This window comes from Odocoileus virginianus, chromosome 16 (genome assembly GCF_023699985.2).
Source record: "Odocoileus virginianus isolate 20LAN1187 ecotype Illinois chromosome 16, Ovbor_1.2, whole genome shotgun sequence".
NCBI lineage: Eukaryota > Metazoa > Chordata > Mammalia > Artiodactyla > Cervidae > Odocoileus > Odocoileus virginianus.
Window position 1 is genome coordinate 20184131 of NC_069689.1, and position 24356 is coordinate 20208486.

The following is a 24356-nucleotide window of genomic DNA, read 5'->3' on the forward strand; positions in this document are numbered from 1 at the left end:
ATTACTGCCTTCCCCCGGCCGCCTCCCCATCACCCCGAAAAAAAAAAAAAAGACAGCTAACCCGTCTCCTCCTTGAGCTGCAAGGCACAGGTGCTCCACAAAGGCTTTCCTTGCCTTGCCCCAAATCTACGCGCGGTTCCTCTCCCGCGACGGGCAGCTCCATCAAGCATAGGGCGGGATCACAGGGGCCAGAATAAGCCCCCCTGCCACCGAGGGGAGGGGGGAACCTGCCCGCGATTGGCCGAATAAATGCCAGGTGAGGTGGCTGGTTGGCCTGGATCTCGGCCTGCAATGAAGCCGGCCCAGTTAGTCCTGGAGCTGGAGAACCGCGCGCCGCACGGGAAGGCTCTTTGGGGTTTAGCGGTGGACCGAGGAGAGAGCACGGACTTGGAGCCAGAGGCTGTGTGGCTTTGGGAAGGTCACTTACTGTGGCTGAGCGTCTGTAAACTGGAGATGACTACTAGCTGCTACTTCACAGAAGCGTTGTGAGAACAGAAAAAGATATGGGAATGGTTGCAAAGCTGAGATGATATGGTTAGGGTTTGGCTTCACCCCCGCCGCCCACCAACGCACATGAGTTTCCAGAAGAAGGAAGGAGGGAAGAGAATTCCTGAGCCTAACAGAGGAAGCAGGGCTGGAGCAGTATGGATGCTTTAGGCCGTACAGATGAGAATATCTGCCCACAAGAGCCTAGTTTCAGAACGAGACATTGTGGGTTCAAATCTGGACTCTTCCACTTAGAGCTCTTACCTTGGACAAGTCACATACCCTCCTTTTAAGCCTCAGTAGCCCCATCTGTGAATGAGTATGATAATACAGTATACTTCCTAGAGCATGAGATCATGCAGGTAAGGATCCTGCCTTGAAAGCTTTGCAGTCCTCCCTAAATGTTAGCGCAGAGTATTCTTCTTCTTCTTTTTCTTTTAAAATATTTATTTATTTATTTGGCTGCATCAGGTCTTAGTTGTGGCACTTGAGATCTTCCTTGGGGCATGCAGGTTTCTCTCTGGTTGTGGTGCGTGGACTCTAGCGTGCCCAGGCTCAATGGTTGCAGCATGTGGGGTCTTAATTCCCTGACCAAGAGCCAAACTCATATCCCCTGTGTTGACTGGAAAATAGATTCTTAACCACTGGACCACTACGAAGCCCCAACTCTGAGTATTCATGTTGTTACTATTATATTGCACCCTCTGGGTACGGCACACATTGTAGAGAAAGAAGACTCATTGAACAGCAAACAAAGAGTGGAAAACAGTTTCATCCTTCCTATCGGGCTGGTCTCAAATGATACCTTAGCTCTCTGAGCCTTAGAGTTGTTCCATCTCTCAGTCACGTCAGACTCTTTGCAACCCCATGGACTGTAGCACGCCAGGCTTCCCTGTCCTTCACCATCTCCCACAGCTCACTCAGACTCGTGCCCATCGAGTTGGTGATGCCATCCAACCATCTCATCCTCTGTCGTCCCCTTCTCCTCCTGCTCTAAGTCTTTCCAAGCATCAGGGTCTTTTTCTTCAGTCTTGCCCTGAGTCAGCTCTTTGCATCACGTGGCCAGACTATTGGAGCTTCAGCTTCAGCATCAGTCCTTCCAGTGAGTATTCAGGGTTGATTTCCTTTAGGATTGACTGGTTTGACCTCCTTGCTGTCCAAGGGACACTCAAGAGTCTTCTCTAACACCACAGTTCAAAAGCATCAGTTCTTCCTCAGCCTTCTTTATGGTCCAACTCTCACATCCGTACATGACTACTAGAAAAACCACAGCTTTGACTATAGGATCTTTGTAGGCAAACTGAAGCTTCATATCTCATGGGGAAAATGGAGATTATTATACCTACCTCACACACTGTAAAAAGTCCTTCCATGATTTTGCAGGGGGGAAAAAAAAGACGTGTTCCATTTATCTTTTGTTAAAAAACCACTTTAAAAGATAGTGGCTTAAAATAACTCACCTGTTTTGCTCACGAATCTGCAATTTGGTCACAGCTTGGTGGATATAGCTTTTTTCTACTCCTTGCAGCATCAGCTGAGATGGCCCAGCTGGGGCTAGAGGGTCTTCTTCAAAAATCACACATTTGTGTGGTAAGCCAGTTGATTCTGGCTGTCAGCTGGGGCTGTCGCCCAGGGTCTAGGTTCCTCTCAGTGGGCCTCTCTGAGGCTACTCGGGCTTTCTCACAGCATGGCGCCTAGGTTTCAAGAGCTACTATCCCAAGAGACAGGGAGAGGGAGCCCCCAGTCTCTTTAGACTTGGACTCAGAAGCTGATACAGTGTAGCTTCTGGATCATTTTACAGGTCACTAGTCACAGAGTCCACCTAGATTCAAGGGGAGGGGACTGACATCTCTCTCCACGAGAAGAATATCACATAATTTCCAACCATCTTGAATCTACCACAACTTGAAAGTCTTTCCTTTGTTTTGTTTTGTTTTTTTCTGAGTGCCATGGTGACAAATTAATTAATCTTTGCAGAAGATGTAGGCTTCTCCTAGGAGAAGACCAGCAGGGATACAACCATCCATGACTAGGGCCTTATCCCAGAACCCGTTTGGTCAGGATCAGTTTCTCTGGGTCTGATTCTGGGTTGAGGGAACAGGCATGCTGCGTGGCAGCTTCTCTAGAGTCTGTTTCCCTGGAACCTCTGAGGCTTCAGTCATCAGCTCTGCCAACCCCATACCCTTAAAACAAGAGGAAGAAGCCAGAAAGAGAGAGTCATTTGAATTCAGAAAACTAGATTTTAGCAGGTGGCCCAGACTGACTGTAACGAGCATCTTTGTAGCTCTTGCTCCCTGGAGAAGTCTGTTTCTCAAGAGGGTTGCTGCCTGGGTGTTTGGAGTGATTGTTGTCAGACACTATTAGGTTATTAATTGATGGGTTGGAGCACTCTGGGGCTAGAGGCAGGAAGCTGGTGGGAGAGGCAGGTGCGGGGAGGGTTGTCATGGCAACCTTGTGGCCTGTGGTTTGTGCTCTGGCCTCAGAACGGGAAGGATGGCCCAGACAGCTCAGACCTTCTCAGACAGACAGATTCTCCAAAGAGAGACCAGAGTCTGTCTTTCGGGTTTCTGTTGTAATGCATTTTCACAAACAGACCCACGCACACGCCCTGGGAGTCAAAACCGACCTTCTTCCTGTTGCCCCATCCATATCCTGACTGCCTCCCCCAGTTTGTTAGGTCCTAACTTCAGTTTCAGCCATGCTGGCCTTCCAGGCAGACCGCAGAAAGAAATGGGGTTTAGATCATTCATTCCAACGTCCAACACATTTTCCTTGTGCCTTTCGGACTTCCCTTGTGCCTCAGACAGTAAAGCATCTGCCTACAATGCGGAGACCCAGGTTCAATCCCTGGGTCAGGAAGATCCCCTGGAGAAGGAAATGGCTACCCACTCCAGTACTCTTGCCTGGGAAATCCCATGGAGAGCAGCCTGGTGGGCTACATACCACGGGGTCGCAAAGAGTTGGACACGACTGAGTGACTTCACTTTCTTTTCTTTCTTTTGGACCAAACCACCTTCTCTCCAACAGAAAACAAAATAGACCCAGTTTCTCCCTTCTTATGCAGCTTGCTGTCTGGAGGGAGAGATGGGCATAAGACATAATCATACAAATTCCCATGCACTGCCTGGGGAATTATTAAAATACAATTAACTCAGACCTTGACTTGAATCCCAGCGCTGCCCGTTGCCAGCCAGGTGATCCTTGGTGTCTTCAGTGGGATAATAATTTCCTGTCAGGGTTGCTGTGTGGCATTATCAAGGCACTTTATGGAAGCACAGTGCCTTGCACATTGTGGGAAGCTCAAAGCATGTAACCACCCATGGACAAGTGGCCTTGTCCCATGTCCATTTATCATTCTGACCTCACAGGCCACCTTCTGTCTGTATGAGGAGCTCTGCTCCTAGCTCCCTGGCAGCCATAGTGATCAAGCACCCAGGCATCTCCACTCCGAAGGGCAAGTTGGCCAGGTAGGGATGAAAAGAACCCAAGGAAGGCTCTGGTTAATGCCACGGGATGGGATGGGGAGGGAGGTTTGCTTATCCCGTGGGTGTCAGCGAGGGCTGTGTGGAGGAAGTGGCATTTGAGTCACCCTTAAAACAGTGGTTTTCAAATTGGTGTGTGTCAGAAAAACCCAAGGGAATTGGTCAAAGTACAGCTTCTGGGGGGGCTTCCCTGGTGGGTCAGTGGTAAAGAACCTGCCTGCCAGTGCAGGTGGGGAAGATCCCCTAGGGCAGGAAATGGCAACCCACTCTAGGATTCTTGGCTGGGAAATCCCATGGACAGAGAAGCCTGCTGGGCTACAGTTCATGGGGTCACAAAGAATCGGACAAGACTTAGTGACATTTGAGAAGTGCTGCTCACAGGGCCTTAAATACAACGTGGGGGTTGTGGTAGACAGAATAATGGCCCCCATGTGATGTCCAGTTCCTGATCTCTGAAGTCTGTGAATATGTTACCTTACATGCCAAAAGGACATTAAGGTAGCAGGTGGAATTAAGGTTGCTAATCAGCTGACCTTCAAATAGGGAGATTGTCCTGGATTATCTAGGTGGGCCCAGTGTGATCACAGGGCCCGTAATAGGGAGAGGGGGCTGGGGCGGGGGGGGGGCGGGCAGAGAAGGAGATGTGAAGATAGGAGCAGAAGTAAGTGCGGTGCAATGTGAGATGGACTCAGCCTGCCACTGCTGGCTTTGGAGGCAGAAAGGGGCACAAGCCAAGGGATGCCAGAAGCCTTTAGAAGCTGGAAAAGGCAAGGAAGTGGGTTTTCCCCCATACCCTCCAGAGGAAAGGCAGGCCTGCTGACACTTTGATTTTAGCCCAGCAAGACCCACTTTTTTTTTTTTTTTGACCACACCTTGCAATATGTGGGACCTTAGTTCCCCTGCATTTTCTAAGTACGGAGTCTTAACCACTGGACCACCAGGGAAGTCCCAACTTTTTTGTTTTTTGAATAATTTTATTTATGTCCTTTTGGCTGTGCTGCGTCTTCAGTTGCTGTGCGGGCCACTCTCTAGTTGTGGTGTGAGGGCTTCTTATTGCAATAGCTTCTCTTCTTGCAGAGCATGGGCTCTAGGGTGCTCAGGCTTCAGTAGTTGCAGCTCCCAGGCTCTAGAGCTCGGTAGTTGTGGCTTATGGGCTTAGTGGCTCCAAGGTATGTGGGATCCTCCCAGACTAGGGATCGAACTGATGTCTCCTGCATTGGCAGGCAGATTCTTCACCACTGAGCAGAGAGAAGCCCTCGTTAAGACCCACTTTTGGCCACCAGACTATAAGAAATGTGTGTTGTCTTAAGCTAAGTTTGTGGTAATTTGTTTCAGCAGCAACAGGAAGCTAGTCTAGAGCCCTCTCTTTGGAGTCAAACCGCACTGCATTTTGCCTGCTGTGTGACCCTGGGCAAGATGCTGGGCCCCTCTGAGTCTCAGTTGCCTTGCCTGTCAAAGAGAGTGGAGGTGAAGGTTAAAACGGGAGACATTTGGAAGGCACTCAGCACATGCTCCCAAAATGGCACTTCCTGTGCTCCCTGATCCTGAGCTGCTCCCGCCCCTTTTCTGACCCCACGAGGGAGGACAGCAGAGCCAGGCATTATGGGAGGTTCTCTGCTGGTCCTTCTCTGGGTCCTTGAAGCCATCCTAATTCATACATGGCCACTTGGAACTTAGAGCAGTGCAGTGCCTTGCATCAGCTCCTCTGATGCAGGTGTGTGCTGCAGTGTGAGGCTGGGAAGGCCAAGACCAGTTTTCAGTGCACAAGTCTTCCCTGCAGTCAAACAGCAGACATCTCATGATAGACGTTTCTTCTATTTTTCGGGGCCCTTGGGGGAGCCTCCAAGACCTTTACCCCAGCTAGCCCCATATCAGTAGAGTACCTGTGGGGAATACAGTGGACACCATGACAAGCATCCTACCAAGCTGGCCTGCCCATCCTTAACCCTCTCTAGGGAGACTCAGATGGAGGGGCAGGACCTTCCAGCTCAAGGGAGTGGGGCCATCACCATCACCACCACCATTCTCATCATCACTGCATCCTCACTACCACTGACCTACTATGTGCCAGGCATTTGCTGGACCTCATCTTTGATTCTCACAAGTGCCAATTGGTCATCCAAGAATGGAGTTTCTCAAGGTCACATGGTAAGTAGCAGCATGAGGACTTAACCTCCACAGTCTGGCCCAGAGTTTCTGTTCTTAACCGCTCTGTGTGACTGCCATGTGCTGGAGGAGCTTGCATTCTGTCACCAGCTCAGGGCCCACTCCAGAACCCTGCCTCTGATGACTCCCAGGCTGTCTGGACCTCTAGGGGAGCGGCAGTAGATGCCCAAAGGCTTTCTGGTCTGAGGCCCTGTTACCCTCTTGGTGACCTCTAGAGCAGCCCAGAAAAGTCCACCAGCCCTTCCAAGCCTCTGGGTTCGTGAAGCAGGTGTTTATGCTGAGGACACAATAGAGATGCCCAGGGCTCATCCTGGGTTTCCCTGGTGGCTCCGATGGTAAAGAATCCATCTGCAATGCGGGAAACCTGGGCTCGATCCCTGGCTTGGGAAGATCCCCTGGAGGAGGGCATGGCAACCCACTCCAGTATTCTTGCCTGGAGAATCCCCATGGACAGAGGAGCCTGGCGGGCTACAGTCCATGGGGTCACAAAGAGTCAGACACGACTGAACGACTAAGCACAGTGCAGAAGGGGGCTCATCCAGGTTTCCGGGGCTGTCATCCCAGTGGGTCTACAGCGCTTCATGACTGCTCTCCTGAGGCTGGAAGAGAGAGACTGAGCCAATGAATTCAGGCGGTAAGCCTGGCCCAATTTCGGCCCTTATGTCTCTCCAGGCAGGAAAGAGCCACAGAGGCAGCCCTGGAATCCTAGAGGACTCAGGCATTCTCACCCCTCACCAGATGCCTCCCTCTCAACGGTGGCAGCTCCGACATTATGCCCACTTTAGGCTTAAGGAGAGAAGTCTGAACGGGGAGAGGTGGGCTTCTCCTGAGGTGGTATTTTAATCACAAGCTCGCTGCTTTTACTTGGTTGTAGGTTTACTTGGAGAAGTTGTGGGGGGACTGAGGTTACGATGGAGTCTGTAGGACACATCAGACCACTGCTTGGTGCTTGATGTCATCGTGGTTTCTAGTCCTTCCTTCCTGTTTTATATTAAAGAAAAAAAAAAATCAGCACCAAAGTAGAATACACACAGGTTCTTTTTTCTCTTCCTGAGCGGGCATTTCACAGAGGATCTGGGCTCAATGATCTGAAGTCAGTGTCATCTCTCCATCTGCAGTTCCAAAGGCCCAATAGGAAGGGAGATGGGAGGTCCCTGGCGAAAGTGGGGTACCCACTGCCATCAGTGGTCCTGCAGGCATGGATGCTGATGGTATAGACAGCCTGTGTGTATGCATCCTGTTAGGCTGGGCCACCCTGTAAAGAGAGTCAGGGGTGCTCTCTTTGCTGGGTGTGTCCTGAGGGTAGCCAGATTTTTACGCTTAGGTCAATCTTGCACTCCTTCCCCATCTGTCCTTTCATACGGCATCAGGAAGAGCCCACAGACTTCTCCACTCTGTGTCCACACACACTGCTGCACTGTGACAAGGCTTCTGCTGTACTGGACAGAGGAGGAGCATTTGCTTGGAGGCCCCACAGAGGAGCATTTTTCCTGGGCCCGCTACCAGTACAGCCTCCCAGTAGGACTGTAGCAGTTCACTCCCTGGAGAATATGAAATCACAAATCACCCAACAAAATAGAGAATGCACATCCTCAGTCCCCCACCCCCAACCCCCGTGGTGGATATCGGTTTTCTGACTCCAGCAATGTTCTTGCAGTCAGCTTCCAAGGAGACTCCACGGAGAGAGGAGGTTAAACTGAAATAGCACGGCAGGCCATTTGGAGAATCATGGCTCTATCACTTAGTAAGACGTGTCTAGAGCCTTTGCCCCTTTGGGCCTGAGCTTCCCCATCTGTAAAGGGAACAGGCTGGGCTAGGTCACCTCCAGGGATCCTGTCGGCTCTGCTGGGCTGAGGGAGTTTAGGAAATGGTCCTGAGAGCCAGAAGACCCCATGAAGCCAGAGCCACTCGGGGCCCTGCTGTTTAAAAACATGGGTGCTCAAGACTTCCCTGGTGGTCCAGAGGATAAGGCTGTATGCCCCCAATGCAGGGTTGTTGTTCAGTTGCTAAGTCATGTCCAATTCTTTGCAAACCCATGGACTACAGCATGCCTGCAGGCTTCCCTGTCCTTCATTAATCTCCTGAAGTCTGCTCAAACTCATGTCCACTCAGTCAGTGATGCCATCCAACCATCTCATCCTCTGTTGTCCCCTTTTTCTCCTGCCCTCAATCTTTCCCAGCATCAGGGTCTTTTCCAGTGAGTCGGGGCCCAGGTTCAATCCCTAGTCAGGGAACTGGATTCTGCATGCCGCAACTAAATATCCCACATGCCACCATGAGGACTGAAGATCTTGAATGCTGCAACTTAAGATTGAAGTGAAGTGCTAGTCGCTCTCATCTCCAGAAAATATGATTTAATTCGTCTGGGGAGGGGCCCGGGCAGTGGTGGTATTTTTTATAAGCTGCCCAGTTTTTGGCTCATGTAGTTGTGACCCACTGACCCAGATGCTGGCTGCTGAAGGAGTGGAAACAGTCAGCTTCCTCCACCGTGTCTGCTGTCCTGTCTCTCTCGTGTCTGTCGTTATTGTTTAGTCGATCAGTTGTGTCCGACTCTTTGTGACCCCATGGACTGGAGCCCACCAGGCTCCTCCGTCCATGGGATTTTCCAGGCAAGAGTACTGGAGTGGGTTGCCACTTCCTCCTCCGAGGGATCTTCCCAACCCAGGAATTGAACCCCGGTCTCCTGCGTTGGCAGGCAGGTCTGTGGTACTTTCTAGTTTTCTGAGCGTCAGCCTGTCTGGCTCAAATCAAGACCTCTGGCTCAGGGGTTCAACATCCTGAATTTCTTAGTGTCTTGCAGGTGCTCAAAGGTGGTTGCGTGGGTAGAATTAGCACACCCGGCTCCTCCTGAATCCCCCCAAATCCTTGGAGTCCCTGCCCCTAATGGAGGCTTTAGCATTCTCAGCAAGGTCGTCTACTATGTCTGGGGTGTATGGAAGGCAGGCTTAGGGCGCCTGGAGGGAGCTGTCCCACCGCCTTCATCCAGTGGTGGGCGAGCTTTCCTCAACAGCCACCCAGCCTGACACCAGCTCCGAGTTCACATGATCCTGCCTCGGCTCGGGAATGGGCAGAGCCTCCCGCTGGGATTTTCTAGACTGAGCTGGGGGGGCGTGGCCTGTCGGGGGCGTGGCCTTCGGGAAATCGCGGGAGGGGAAGCTTGGGTCCTGGCTGCGGGGTCCTTCCTCTGCAAGCACCGGAGGAAGCCGGCTGGTGGAGGTTTGAGGGCTGAGCTCAGGCCGGCCCGCAGAGTCTGAGAGGACCCAGATCTCCCGAGGCTGCCGCTCCCTGCCTCGCTGTCTGCTCCTCCCCACCTGGCAGCAGCGACCGTCCCCTTCCTGGGGCCTGGAGCCTGGGCAGACAGGGGTGGGATCCTGACACAAGAGCTGGTCAGCTCACGATCCTTAGAAAAACAAAATAGGGTAGAAATGATCCGAGTGCATCACCAGTGATAAGGTAAGTAAGTACTGCTCCGGGTCCATGTGTCTCTGGTGTCTCTATGTGTCAAGTGCATTCCTTGCTGTGATTTAGGATGGAAAGAGCTCAAAGGCAGCGGGTTGTTGCCTAGTGGCCTGGGTTCTGGATTCAGATCCACCCAATTTACTGTATGGACATGAGCAACTAGGTTAGCCACTCTGGGCTTCAGGTTCTGTGAAATAGGTTCACAGTGCCAGCCCCACCCACTCACAGTGCCTTTGTGAGCTCCCGATGGAATTGAATGTTGAAACAGTGACGAGGGCTTTAGAACTGAGGTTGTCTCCTTGCTTTTGCTGGAGTGAGGCCATTTAGGGAAAAGCTGGGGACTAAGGGGAAAATGCAGTCTGATTCTCCTCCCGCCCCAGAAGGAGACATCAACGGCCTCTGAAAAGGGCACTTTTAGGAAGTGTTTAAAGCGTGTGGAAGTTTGACCAGCCAAAGGGAAGGGAAGCTGGGCACGGAGGAAATCCCCAGCTCGGAGGAAATCCCCAGCTCACTGTGCTGGTGGCTACCTCAGCAGAGCTGCCCAGCCCGTGAGTGACTGTGGGTGTGCGATCAAGCCACCACTCGGAAGAGAGGGGTGACAGATTAGACCACTGTTTATGCACCTGCTCAGCAGCACTGGCACTTTTGGCCTAGAACATGCATGGGGCTCCCAGCTCGAGTCAGAAGCCCTTCCTGCCTTTGGGGATTTAACTGCTCTTGGATGTCCAAGTCCTTGGAGGCCTCTATGCCGATGGGCATTTGTCTAAAGGTTTGCTCTTAGGTGTTGGGTTGCTTCACATGTAGTGTCTCAGTTTCTTGTTTAATCACTAAGTGGTGTTTGATTCTTTCAAAACTCCATGGACTGTAGCCTGCCAGGCTCCTCTGTCCATGGGATTTCCCAGGCAAGAATACTGGAGTGGGGTGCCATTTCCTTCTCCAGGGACTCTTCCCAACCCAGGAATCGAACCTGCATTGGCAGGCGGGATTTTTTTGTTTTTAACCACTGAGCCACCAGGGAAGGCCCTCAGTTTCTTAGCTGAATGGTAACGTGAGGCAGACACAGTGGCTCTGTGTTTTGATTCTTTGTCCCAACCCCCTCCACCTTGGGGATCCAAGCCCTGGTCACACAGTAGGTTCCTCTCCTTGAGCGGTGAGAAAATGGTTGGCATGCCAGGTGTGGTGGAAGTGGAGGGGTGGGGGTGGAGCTGGCCCAGGCCCAAGCCTGTTGGCCTCCTGGTGGCATCTGGATGAACTGGAGCCTGGCAAAGCCTGGAAGTGGGGAGTGGTTGCTCTGTAACAACTGTGATGATCAGAAAGTGTGATGTAAAGGAAAGCATGGACCAATCTGAGCTCAAAACCTGGCTTGCCTCATTTGTTGTTGTTGTTTAGTTGCTGAGTTCGACTCTTGCAACCCCATGGACTATAGCCCGCCAGGCTCTTCTGTCCACGGCATTTTCTGGGCAAGAATCCTGGAGTGGGTTGCCATTCCCTCCTCCAGGGGATTTTCCCGACCCAGGGATCGAACCTGCATGTCCTGCATTGCAGGCGGTTCCTTTACCACGGAGCCACCATGGAAACCCCGGCTTAGATCACAGCTGCGGAATTACTGCTGAAAGCTCAGCTTCTCTCTACACGGGAGCTGAATTGAATCCTGGAGACAGAGGTTTGGGTGAAGTAGAAAAGGATAAAGGGCTTCCCTGGTGACTAAGACAGTAAAGCATCTGCCTGCAATGCAGGAGACCTGGGTTCGATCCCTGAGACGGGAAGATCCCCTGGAGAAGGCAATGGCGATCCACTCCAGTATTCTCGCCTGGAAAATCCCATGATTAGAGGAGCCTGGCGGGCTACAGTCCATGGAGTTATGAAGAGTTGGACATGTCTGAGTGACTGCCACACACACACAAACGGATAACTGTATCACTTTGCCAGACAAAGAGGGACACTGGGGGCTCTCACCTTGAAAAACTATGTGTCGCAGCCCCAGAGGATTTGATGAAGGGTTTTTTATTAGTGGTTCAAGGGTGAGGTCTCTGATAAGATTAGGTATGAGCAGGGCCTATTTTCATTGTTCAGTCGTTCAGTCATTCAGTCGCTCAGTCGTGTCCGACTCTCTGCAACCCCATGGACGGTAGCACTCCAGGCTTCCCTGTCCTTCACAATCTCCCAGAATTTGCTCAAATTCATGTCCATTGAGCTGGTGATGCCTTCCAGCCATATCATCCTCTGTTGTCCCCTTCTCCTGCCTTCACACCCTTAACTTCATCTCAGGTGGTCAGTCTCCTAACGATGAGCTTCTCTCCTCCAGTATAATCTTGCCTGAGGTGGTTTCTCCGCTGCCCCTCTCTTGATTAGCAACTGTTCAAATCTGCCCTTCGGAACTAAGGGATGATCGTGGAGGCTGGAGTCTTGCCTGTAAGAAAGCGGGGGACAAAAAAAGTCTTTCGTGCCTGCAAGCTCCTCAGGGCCCCACACGGATTTAGAATCTTGAGCAGACTCAGTTTTTCATCTGGACAATGGGCACTGGTGAGAGTAGTGGTGAGAGAGAGAATGAATGTGCAGAAATGTTCCTGGCACGTGGAAGGCTCTTACCTGGTATGGCCTGGTCCTTTTGTCCCAGCCGCATTTTTCCATTTACAGAACACCGTGCATCCACTGTGCCTTTGCTTTTGTTGGGGAGCAGGCTTTCTGTGGAGAGCAGGTAGAGAGGGGACACTAGTGGCAAAATGCAGTTTCCATGGAGGGGTACCTTTCCTCCGGGAGTGGCAGAAGGAAGAGCTGGCTGTTATAAGGCCTGGGTGACAAAGCAGGATCCTCTGCGGCCAGCTCAGGTAACTTAAACAGTTGCCCAGGCTGAAGAGGAGCCCATAATGATTCCTCCCTCTCACTCTTCTGCTTCCGTTAATGAGTTAATGATCTCTCCAACGTCTGTCCCAGCACCTGACCTCAAAACCCTCTACTCATCCATTCATGCACCCACCCATCTACCCACCCATTTACTCACCCATCTGTCCATCTACCCCCTTATCCTTCTATTTACCCATCTTATTCATCTGCCTACTCCTGTGTCCATCCACCCAACCCACCTACCTCTCCGTGCATCCATCCATTTTAACAAATAATTTAGGGGAAATTATGAGGACCAAGCACTGAGATACATGTCAGATTTGTCCCTGACTGTGCTCAGCTCCTTCTAATTAGTCAGCAGTTCCTGTTCCAGGGAGAAGCTAATTCTGACTCCATGATGGAACTCTTTCTTTGACTTGCTTTTCATTGCTTTTGTTATTATCTTCATACATAATAGCCTGCCTCAGAGGACTCTGTCCCTCTGCCTCACTGTTAAACTGCAGTGCCTTTGTAGCTCACAGGGAGATACTCTGACCTTGCCCACCTGTGAAGGCTGCAGGAAGGAAGAGATTAACACACCCCTTCCCGGAGATGTTTTGCAAGACTGAAGACCCATTTTATTTTACTTTCTTACTGCCTCTCCCTCTTTATTCTGCCTTTTGACTTGAGTTCCTCAGCCCTTTTCTCTCTGGTTCTATAAAAAAAAACTGGCATCCAGGCCCCGACAAGATGGTTGTTTAGAGACATTAGTCTGCCATCTTCGGTCAGCCAGGTCTCTGAATAAAGTCATATTCCTTGTCTCTACACCTCATCTCTGATTCTTTGGCCTGTCGTGCGGTGAGCAGAGCCAGCATGGATTCAGTAATATTTCTGTAGCTGCTTGTCCCCTCTCTGGTCATACCCTCTTCACATTCAGTTCCTTACAGATGCGCACTCTCTCTCTCTATCTGGCATTTGCCTGTAAGAATGTATTGTTTCCACAGGCAGAAACTCTTTTCTTCCTTGGCTGCCCCTCTCTCTTCTCCTGATCTTAGAGTATCATGCTGCTTAGAAAGGCTTTTCTGGCTAAGTCACCTCCTATGAACTCAGAACTTAATGTCTTGTACTCTCCTTAGGAGCTAATCCTCTCTTTTCTTTTCCCGTCTCCCATAAGACTAAAAGCAACTTGAGCTACCCTAGGGGCCAGTGTCTAGTGCAGCGCCTTCCATATAATAGATACTCAGTAAGCATCTGCTCTGGTCGGTGAGTGGATGGATGATTGGAGAGCCATTGAAGGGTTTGAAGCAGGAGTGATTAGGTTAGATTTGTGTTTTAGAAGATGGCTTTGAGGATGGTGAGATGGAGACAGGGAATCCCGTAGGAGACCATGCATTGATTCTGGGGAGGAAGCTTTGACCAAGCCAATCTGGGGCACTGGGGAGGGAGCTAAAGAGGAGGAGATGGCTGTGGGAAATATTTAAGATTTGGAAACAGTAGAACTGAGTAATTGAGTGGATGCTGTGGATGAAGATAAAGATCAACCAACCAACACAGCCATCCAACACAAGAGACTGGGCTGGTGGAGAGGCTACCTCCAAGAACAGACTGGTGGAGGAGACAGTGGACGCAGGGCGGCCCCCCTAAGCATGCCCTATGTGGCAAGAGGAAGCTGGTTCTGTAAGCCTTCCCCCTGGGGGGTGGGGAGGACATCTGGGAGTCATCAGTGTTGGGGGGTCAAAACCATGGAGGAGGCGCAGTGTGTGTGTGTTGAGTGAAAAGAACAGGTCAGCTTTAAATGTGAGTGGGAGGGATGCCCCCAGTACCTGCCACACGTCACCTTGAGTGGTGCTGACTTGTTCCTGCCTTATGAGATCAGAGGCTCCCTGAGGGTGGGAGCTATTTCTCCTTCTTTATCTCTAAGTCCCCCATGTCCAGTCTGGTGCCGTGAACATATGCTCCACAGATACTTGTGGAATGAAATCAGGAGGTACCAGACTGTTGGACAAGCCACTGTATCCCTCTGGGCCTCAGTTTCCTCATCCCTAAAATGGGGGGACAGTAGGGCTGTTGCAAAGATGGGACAGGAGGGCAAATGGGAAATGCTGTGTCAACTGTGGGAGATCTGGCAAATACCGAGTGTGAGTACTAAAGAGACGCACTCACTTGTCTTGAGAGCTTGAGTCAGGCTACTGACCTCCCAAGGGCTGCGTACTGGTTCTGCCCACCGAGTTCTGCTAGGTCTTACGTTCCCCTTCCAGCTGTTCTGTCCTTTGACCTGGGAACTCATGGATGACACTCGGTCAGGAGTGAAACTCCAGAGCCTCTAGACCTGTGGATGCTTTGCTACTCAGAGTGTGGTCCGTGGCCCTGCAGCACCAGCATCACGTGGTGGGTGGTTGCAGATTCTCCAGCCCTACCTCAGACCCACTGAGTCAGGAACTGTGAAGGTGGGGCTCTGTAATCTGTTTCAACAAATCCTCCAGGTGACTCAGGTGCACCTAAGTTTAAGAACCACGGCTCTAGAATCCCCCCAAACCTCTTTTGGCTCCACAGTGGGCATAGGAGGTGCTTTCACTTAAGCATCATCTATGTTTCTTCTTTGCTCTGCAGACTTGAATATTTCTGACTTTGGTTGCCAGAATTTGCTTAGGAAATAGGAATTTATCAATGGTCACCCCAGCCTGTCCCACACATGCGTACACTCACCACCAGCAAACAACAGGCTTCGGCCAGGTGACTCTCAACAAATTCCTGAGACCAGACAGGGCGTGTTTTCACTTGGTTTCTTTTGCCCGTTTTTGTTGGTGCCTGGGAGCCTGTGCTGATGAGTGAATTTTTATCTTCCTGAGGGTAATTTTGTGTGGACTATAGAGAACCTTAGATAAATTCGGAGACACGGACCTCCCGGGCCAGTGTCCCTGGGAACCACTCACGGACTGCCTCACGTGTGAGCCAGGTGAAACATTTGGACCCTCCAGTGTGGGCCTGGGACTCAGGGACAGGAGAGCTGGCAAGAGGAGGAGGAGTGAGGCCAAATTTTGACTCATGGGACTGTGCAAGGTTCAGAGGTCACAGTCCTCAGCTTCCCCTTTGCCCCTTCTTCTCACCATCAAAACATATAAACCAAAACACCAGAAGCACAAAACAAGAAAACACCCCTGCACTGTTGGTAGGAATGTAAAATGGTGCAGCCACTGTGGAAAAACAGAGTGCGGTTCCTCAAAAAATTAAAAATAGAACTACCATATGATCCAGCGTTTCCACTTCTGGATCTATACCCAAAAAAACTTCAAGCGGGGACTCAAGTAGTATAATCATGTTCAGAGCAGCGCTATTCATGATCGCCAGAAGGTAGAAGCCACTCAAATGTCCGTTGACAAATGGAAAAATAAAATGCAGTATATACGTATGGTGGAGTATTATTATGCCTTAAAAAGGAAGGAGCTTCTGATAACATTCTACAACATGGATGCACCTTGGGGACATGATGCCAAGTGAAATAAGACACAACAGGACAAATGCTGTATCACTCAGCTTACCGTCTGAGACTCCAGGGAAGCACATAAGGTATTTAGAGTGGTCAAATTCACAGAGACAGACAGTGGACTGCTGTTTGCCACAGCCTGGGTGAAGGGAGGATGGGGAGTTAGTGTTTAATGGGAACAGATTTTCAGCTGGAGAAACCGAAAAAGTTTTGGAGGTGGATGGTGGTGATGGTTGCATGACAGTTTAAGTGTACTTAATTACCACTGAATTGTACATTAAAAATGGTTAACAACAAAAAAAAATGGTTAACAAGGTAAATTTTATATTACGTATGAGAAAAGTGAAATATTAGTCACTCAGTGATGGCCAACTCTTTGCCACCCATAGTCTGTAGCCCTCCAGGCTCCTCTGTTCATGGAATTCTCCAGGCAAGAATACTGGAGTGGGTAGCCATTCGCTTCTCCAGGGATCTTCCCCACCCAGGGATCGAACCTGGGTCTCCTGCATTGCAGACAGGTTGTTTACTATCTGAGCCACCAGGGAAGCTCGCGTCATGTATATTAAACCACAACTGAAAATGGCACCAAGAAGCAACTCCCTCCACCACCATCACTGAAATCTAGGCTTGTATCCTGGAAAGGTTGGAGAGGTGGGCCCTCCTGGAGTCCTCATCTTCAGGGACTGAGAGGTTGGGGCCAAGGCTCAGGTGGGGACTGGTTGTGGCAGGGAGGTGGGTCTTGGAACAAGAAGACCTGGATTCTAATGCCCATGCTTCCTTCATCAGGCTGGCTTTGGGCTCGTCCCTTCCCCTTTTGAACCTCAGTTTCCTCATCTGTGAGATGGGGAAGTGGCACCCACTTATTCATTCCAGAAGTCCTTAGGAGTGCCTGTGATGTACCAGGCACTGTTCAAGGTACACAGGCCCTCTTGGAATTTATTGAATTGGCCATAAAGTTCATTCGGGTTTTTCTGTACCATCTTATGGAAAAAACCAAATGAACTTTTTAGCCAACCCAGTACCTCCTCGTGGAGGAGACAGATCAGCAACAAGCAGACAAGTAAACAAACAAATCTCAGATGCTGATGGGAACTCTGCAAGCCGGCACATAGGAAGGAGTGATGGTGCTGGGGGAGGGGGCCGTCCTAGTGGGATGGTCAGGGAGGGCCTCACGAGGGGGTGGTGTTTAAGCTGAGACCTGGGCCAGAGGAGCCAGCCCTGCTGTGGGGGTGGAGGGGAGAGGTTGGCAGGGGGCGGCACTCCCGGAGCTAATGGAGCAAAGCCAGTAGCTGAAAGGCGCAGAAAGCTGGCCAATGTGTTGGTGGCGGGAAGGTAGGAGGAGCTGGGGCCGGATCACGTTGGGCCTTGTAGGAGTTTGGGGGGTTTTCTGGGGGTGTGATAACTCACTGTGAAACTGTCTCAGTGGGTTTTAAACAAGGAAGAGGAGGATGTGGTTTGGATTTTGGAAAGATCACTGTGGCTGCCCCGGGGAATAATGGTCAGGGAAAAATGAGAACGCTGGGATTGGGCTTCCCTGGGAGCTTAGCTGGTAAAGAATCTGCCTTCAATGCGGGAGACCTGGGTTCGATTCCTGGGTCAGGAAGATCCCCTGGAGGAGGGCATGGCAACCCATTCCAGTGTTCTTGCCTGGAGAATCCCCAAGAACAGTGGAGCCTGGTGGGCTACAGTCCAAGGGATTGCAGAGTCAGACACGACTAAGTGACTAAGCACAGGAGTGGGGCTGGCTTGGCCACGGAGAGAGCCACAGGGAGTCCAGGTAAGAGGGTGCAGCTTTGGGTTGGACCCATCTCTCGTCTATTTTAGAGACTTATGAAAGCCACGGGACCCTTTTCCAGGAAAAATGCACATACTTAAATATTTACAAGATGGAGCATGTGATTTCAGGGGAACCCCTCAAGTTTATCCTCCATGAGCCCCAGGACTGGAACTGCTGGGCTGGGATATCTCTGAGACCTTTCCCAGCAGGCTCTGTTGGTTCTCAGGCTGCGCCCTGGCTCCGGTGCCCACAGGGCCAGTTAGGAGCCCACAGGAGGGAGGATGATGAGACATTGTCAGTTGTGGAAGGGGTTTCCCTCCTGGTCCATGAGTCCCAGCTTGACTATGTATGGTGAAGAGAGAGCAAAGGGCAAGACTGATCTGCTAGAACTACAAAACAACTTAATGCAGACTCCATTCACTTGGAATTTGCAGCCATATAGACCATACATTCTCAGGGGGTGGGGAGAGATTGGTTCTTGGGTGGGGTGAAAATAATCTTAGATATAGTATTATAGTGATTTGTCACCCTCCAAAAGGCCATGGTACATAATCAGATATTCTATACATCTAAGGATATTAACATTTTATGGGGGCAGGTGATCAGGAAAAAAAATATGTCTAAAAAATCACCTTGGGAGGATGATTACGAACAACAACAAGGTTGATTTAGACACAGTGAGGTTTTTCATCTGAGCCAGGAGTCTTAAATCGATAGAACTGCTCAGGCTTTTCATTTTGGTATATTAATCTAAAAGGTAAAGTGAAAGTGAAAATCTCTCAGTCATGTCTGACTCTTCGTGACCCCATGGCCTTTACAGTCCAAGGAATTCTTCAGGCCAGAATACTGGAGTGGCTATAGCCTTTCTCCCAGGGGATCTTCCCAACCCAGGGATTGAACGCAGTTCTCCCGCATTGCAGGTAGATTCTTTACCAGCCGAGCCACCAGGGAAGCCCAATCTGTAAGGCAGGCCTACAACAAAAATTTTTCTTCTCTCTTGTTCAAATGCATTTGTATAGATAGCAACAGCATTTTCTTTTAGTCTCTTTTTTTAATCTTTTTTTTGGCTGCTCTGGGTCTTCGTTGCGGTGCTTGGGCTTTCTCGAGCTGCAGCGCCCGGGGGCTGCTCTCCATTTGTGCACGAGCTTCTCATTGCGGTGCCTTCTCTCGTTGTGGAGGATAGGTTCCAGGGCGCAGGCTCAGTAATTGTGCAAGGACTTAGCTGCCTTGCAGCATGTGGGGTCTTCCCGGACCACGGATTGAACTCGTGTCCCCTGCGTTGGCAGGCGGTTTCTCAACCACTGGGCCACCCGGGAAGCCCAGCAATAGCATTTTCTTAGTTAAATTCTCAACAACATGAGCTTTTCACTACTGCAAGGAAGACTGTCATCTTTTATTCTGCTTATTTGCCTCTGGAGAAAGAATGCCATGCATTTTGACATATTTTATGTGGCCCTGATATTGACCCTGAGGGCGAGTGTCTATCCCCGTTTTATAGATGAGGAAACTGAAGCTAAGGGTAAAGACTTGCACAGCTTGTGAGCTGCTGACCCTAGCCTGGGGCTCATGTCTCGGTGCCTTGTACCCTGTACTGGGTTCCTGATTCCACGGAGGAGAAGTAGCAGTGCGCTGTGGGAAGCTTGGCCTGTTTTCTTGCCAGAGCACAGTGGTGCAGTTCAGTCGCTCAGTCATGTCCAACTCTTTGGACTGCAGCACACCAGGCTTCCCTGTCCATCACCAACTCCCGGTGCTTGCTCAGACTCACATCCATCCGGTCGGTGATGCCATCCAACCATCTCATCCTGTCATCCTCTTCTCCTCCTGCCTTCCATCTTTCCCAGCATCAGGCTCTTTTCCAAGGAGTCTGTTCTTCACATCAGGTGGCCAAAGTATTGGAGTTTCAGGTTCAGCATCAGTCCTTCTAATGAATATTCAGGGTTGGTTTCCTTTAGGATAAACTGATTGGATTCCTTGCTGTCCAAGGGACTCTCAAGAGTCTCCTCTAACACCACAGTTCAAAAGCATCAATTCTTTGGCATTCTGCTTTCTTTATGGTCCAACTCTCACATCCAAACATGAGTACTGGAAAAACCATAGCTTTGACTAGATGGACCTTTGTTGGCAAAGTAATGTCTCTGCTTTTTAATATGCTGTATAGGCTGGTCACAGCTTTTCTTCCAAGGAGCAAGCGTCTTTTAATTTCATGGCTGCCATCACCATCTGCAGTGATTTTGGAGCCCAAGAAAATAGTCTGTCACTGCACAACAGGATGTGGACAAAGTTGGGTCTCTTTCATGCTGTCTGAAGAGGCCCCCAGGCCTCAGTGTTGACTGATCTGGTACATTCCTGTGAGCAAGAAGGAAAAACATGGGTGGTGCTGAATGTTGCAGAAGAGAGTGTCTGGGGCCCGTGCTGTTTTGTGGGTTGAAGTTGATCTTTACCTTGGAGAGCCAGCTCAGGATGGGATGGTGTTCACAAGAGCTCCAGGCCTTGCTTGCTGGACTGAGGGACCAGGAAAATAAATAAGGAACAGGAGGCCAGGGAAGGGGAATGGAGAGACAGATCACTTGTCAGTGTCTTGGTCTGTGCATTCTGTATATTCACTGCAGCTGAGTTGGAGTTTGCTGGCTGCATCATCTTCTAAATTGTGAGACACTACGCCAATGTTAAAGGCATAAGCATGATCACTCAGCTGCCTTCTACCCTGCAATGAGCAATGGATCCAGTGACATGAATGAGCTGTCAGCTTGAAATGCTTGTTCTGTCACCATTATTTAAGCTCAAGTAGGACGACTGTTATTTCAAGCGCTGTCTAGGTTATATTGTCCTAAGATTTGCTCTTTATCTGCATATGATGCCCAAATAGCTCCTCGTTAAACAAGTATGTGTTGTGTGTTTTTTGCACAGAAATGACAATATCGCATATCTTAAAGAGAAGTACCTTTTAATAGGAAAAAAAATGCTTGCACGGAATTCGGATGAACATGTCCTTTTCAAAACAAGCAAAAAATATCAAAAGAATTGATGTTAAAACTGTGTGCGTCAAACTAATAATCATTAGGAGAAAAAAAATTAAGTGAGGCACTTAGAGCAATGCCTGACACACGGTAGGTGCTATATAAATGTTAGCTTCTTTTATCCTAAGCCTTTCTGTCTTTGACTTTCAGGGGCTTACGCATCACCAGTGAGGTCAGGCCTTCACCACAACTTGAACCACATCCTAGAAACGAGATGGCCATAGAGAGACTGGCATATTCCTGAGCGTATGGGGGGTGAGGCCCCGGCAGGCCCAAAGATGGGGAACATCACGGCAGACAACACCTCGATGAACTGTGACATCGACCACACCATCCACCAGACGCTGGCCCCAGTGGTCTACGTCACGGTGCTGGTGGTGGGCTTCCCGGCCAACTGCCTGTCCCTCTACTACGGCTACCTGCAGATCAAGGCCCGGAACGAGCTGGGCGTGTACCTGTGCAACCTGACGGTGGCCGACCTCTTCTACATCTGCTCCCTGCCCTTCTGGCTGCAGTACGTGCTGCAGCACGACCACTGGTCCCACGACGACCTGTCCTGCCAGGTGTGCGGGATCCTGCTCTACGAGAACATCTACATCAGCGTGGGCTTCCTCTGCTGCATCTCCATCGACCGCTACCTGGCCGTGGCCCACCCCTTCCGCTTCCACCAGTTCCGCACCTTGAAGGCCGCCATGGGCGTCAGCGCGCTCATCTGGGCCAAGGAGCTGCTGACCAGCGTCTACTTCCTCATGCACGAGGAGGTGGTGGAGGACTCCGACCGGCACCGCGTCTGCTTCGAGCATTACCCGCTCGAGCCGCGGCAGCGCGGCATCAACTACTACCGCTTCCTCGTGGGCTTCCTCTTCCCCATCTGCCTGCTGCTGGCCTCCTACCGGGGCATCCTGCGGGCCGTGCGCCGCAGCCACGGGACCCAGAAGAGCCGCAAGGACCAGATCCAGCGGCTGGTGCTCAGCACCGTGGTCATCTTCCTGGCCTGCTTCCTGCCCTACCACGCGCTGCTGCTGGTGCGCAGCCTCTGGGAGTCCAGCTGCGACTTCGCCAAGGGCATCTTCAACGCCTACCACTTTTCCCTGCTCCTCACCAGCTTCAACTGCGTGGCCGACCCCGTGCTCTACTGCTTCGTCAGCGAGACCACGCACAGGGACCTGGCCCGCCTCTGCGGGGCCTGCCTGGCCTTCCTCACCTGCGCCAGGACCGGCCGCGCCCGGGAGACCTACCCGCTGGGCGCCCCCGAGGCCTCTGGGAAGAGCGAGGATCCCGAGGTCCTGACGAACCCGGCCTTCCAGACCCCCCACCCGCCTGGAGTGGGAGGGTCCCCCGCAGGCGGGCTGTCCTAGCCGGGTCACCCCATCACCCACGTGCGAGGCCTGAGCCTGCTCCACGGCTGCTGCCCATTTGGCCAAGGCAGCTGCCTCTTGCTGCTAGAGGGGACGACGGGCTGGGGCCGCGGGGCCCTAGGACTGGGCCATAACACGAGCTCCCTGGTTTCCAGGGAGCCTGCTGTGATTGCCGAGTCCAACAGGGCTGCTGGCCAAGCGTGGGGATAAGCCTTGACAGCATGTGGGGGTCATCTGCTGCTGGTGGGAAGAAGACCTGGTCACCTCCAGGAGGTTTTCAGAGGAGCTCGTGGGGGAACAGAGTGTGAGCCTGTGGAGAGAGGGGCCTCGGAGATGAGGCGGGTACCCAGGTGTTCACCTGCTGGGGCCTTCCAATGCCAGAGGTGACCCTTGTCCAAATGCACTGGTGTGATCTGAGAAGATGATGCAGGAAGGTGTGTTGTCATCGTTACCACTTGAGCCCCACCCCGTGGAGGTTGGATGGGGAGAAGGAATGTGGGGAGGGGTTGAGGCACTGAGAGTGTGTGTGGCGGGGACGATGGGGGCGAGTCAGGCAGAGGAGAGACCCCAGGTCCAGCCAACTCACAGTTTTCACGGGCAGGGAGATCTGAGCAGATTCTCCAAGCCCCAGCACTGATGCACGACCAATCCTAGGGCTCCGTGGGGCTCTGGGGGATGATGTCTATGATCCTTTAAAGTCAGCACTGAAGTTCAAATGTCAGGCCAGAGGCCTAAAGTAGTTTGTTCAACCGAGTTCCCGACAGATTGCTCCCAATTCAACTTCTGTTGCTGTCTGCCCCAAAGTATACAAGACCCAGAAGTCTGGGACTCCGTGTGTGTGTGTGTGTGTGTGTGTGTGTGTGTCCGTGTCCGTGGTTAGAATGCCAGGTCTCCATGACAGCTCTGCTCCGAGACACTGAGGCTCACTGAGGTCACAGGACGGCTGGTAGTGTTTGCTGCCATGGACACAGACTGGAGTGCCTAGCAGTCTTTGAGAGGAGCGTGACATTCTCCCCAAGTTCTTAGATGGAGCAGAACAAACAAGAGATGAATTCTCTGGCATCTTTCAGCCCAAAGGGCTGGGGTGAAGCTCCACTGTGTTTAAATAGCCCCTGTGACAAAGAGAGGAAAAGGCCCTGGGCTTGCCTTGCCTCCTTGGTCCTCCGTCCCCACTCCTCTGCCCAAATGTTCCCCTCACCCACCTGGAGAGTGACGGGATGGCCCAGTGGCTACATGTTGTCTCTTGTTCTGTCCTAGAAGACTGGTTACAGGGCTCCTCTCTCCTGCAGCTTCCCACCCAGTCATGTTAAGCTCCTGCCTGGGGAATATACCAAGGACCAGAAGAGCATCTTGCTACTCCAGGGACCTGCCCACCTTTGAGAAATGCTAGCCCCTTAGATTTCCTGGTCAGTGGACTGGCCCCAGTTCTGACTCCCCTCAGAGACCTGGAGTCTGAGCTCTTACAGCCAAGGATCTTGGTGGGCGCAAACCTGGGGAGGGACCAGGGATGGGAAGATAGAAACTGGTATCAGTGGGAAATTTCTGAAATCTGCTGAAGAGGGATCACAGAGAACATCTTCAGTCTCTCCTTGTGTCTCCCTTCCCCTCTCCCAGAGATAGATCCACCCCGAGTTTCTTAACCCTTTCTTCAGAGGCATCCAGAGGCTGATAGCCCAGGCTGGGTATGCCCCAAGGAAGTGGGCTTCCAAGTCTACACTTGATTCTGACTGTGTGTAATCTCTGCCCTAGCTCCTTCTGGAGGTTCTTTCATAACCTGGGGAGGTTCTCTTCCCCTTCATAGAGGAGGAAGTGACCGGGTCTGAAGGTGGAAAAAATGACCATACAGCTAAGAAAAACCCAGGATCTTATAGAGACAATGGCACTGGTTGAGCCCTCCCTGCCTCCTCATTTCAAATTTCCTCCTATTTTGATCTTAAACATGGGCATTCCCACTGGGATAAACTGGCATGAGCTGAAGGCAGTTTCATTTATTATCAAGAGTTGTATTTTTGTATTGTCCTTTCTTTTATGCCAAGTATACATGTGTTGGACCATGCAGTGGATTTATGTAGCAAACTTGAGTCTGCAAATAAAAACCTAACCAGACACAGTTGGAGTGTGTTTCAGTTCATGTGGGGAGGGAGGGTCTTCCAATACCAGAGAAATCTAGAGGGTCCATGAAGTACCCAGCAGAGTCAGAAAGGTCCAGGGATTGACTTTCTCAGAGAAAATTCAAACAGGTCAATAGAGAATTTGCCCTTGATTACCCAGTAGTGGCCAAGAAAGAGGAAGCCTTAAAATGAA

At 51.1% G+C, this 24356-nt stretch overlaps 1 protein-coding gene across 3 annotated transcripts in view; it reads left to right on the forward strand.

Annotated features, from left to right (window-relative positions):
• GPR68 (G protein-coupled receptor 68) overlaps positions 1 to 24162 on the forward strand; it is a 35054-nt gene extending 10892 nt beyond the window's left edge. For 2 of the 3 annotated variants that reach the window (XM_070477951.1, XM_070477952.1), the window contains exon 2: positions 20845 to 24162. In XM_070477951.1, coding sequence (XP_070334052.1) covers positions 20943 to 22052 — 1110 coding nt within the window. In that variant the 5' untranslated portion in view covers positions 20845 to 20942 and the 3' untranslated portion in view covers positions 22053 to 24162. Of the gene's footprint in view, positions 1 to 9303; positions 9588 to 20844 lie in introns of those variants that run through there. The other variant, XM_020875979.2, reaches the window with a different exon arrangement.
• The last annotated feature ends 194 nt before the right edge of the window (positions 24163 to 24356 follow it).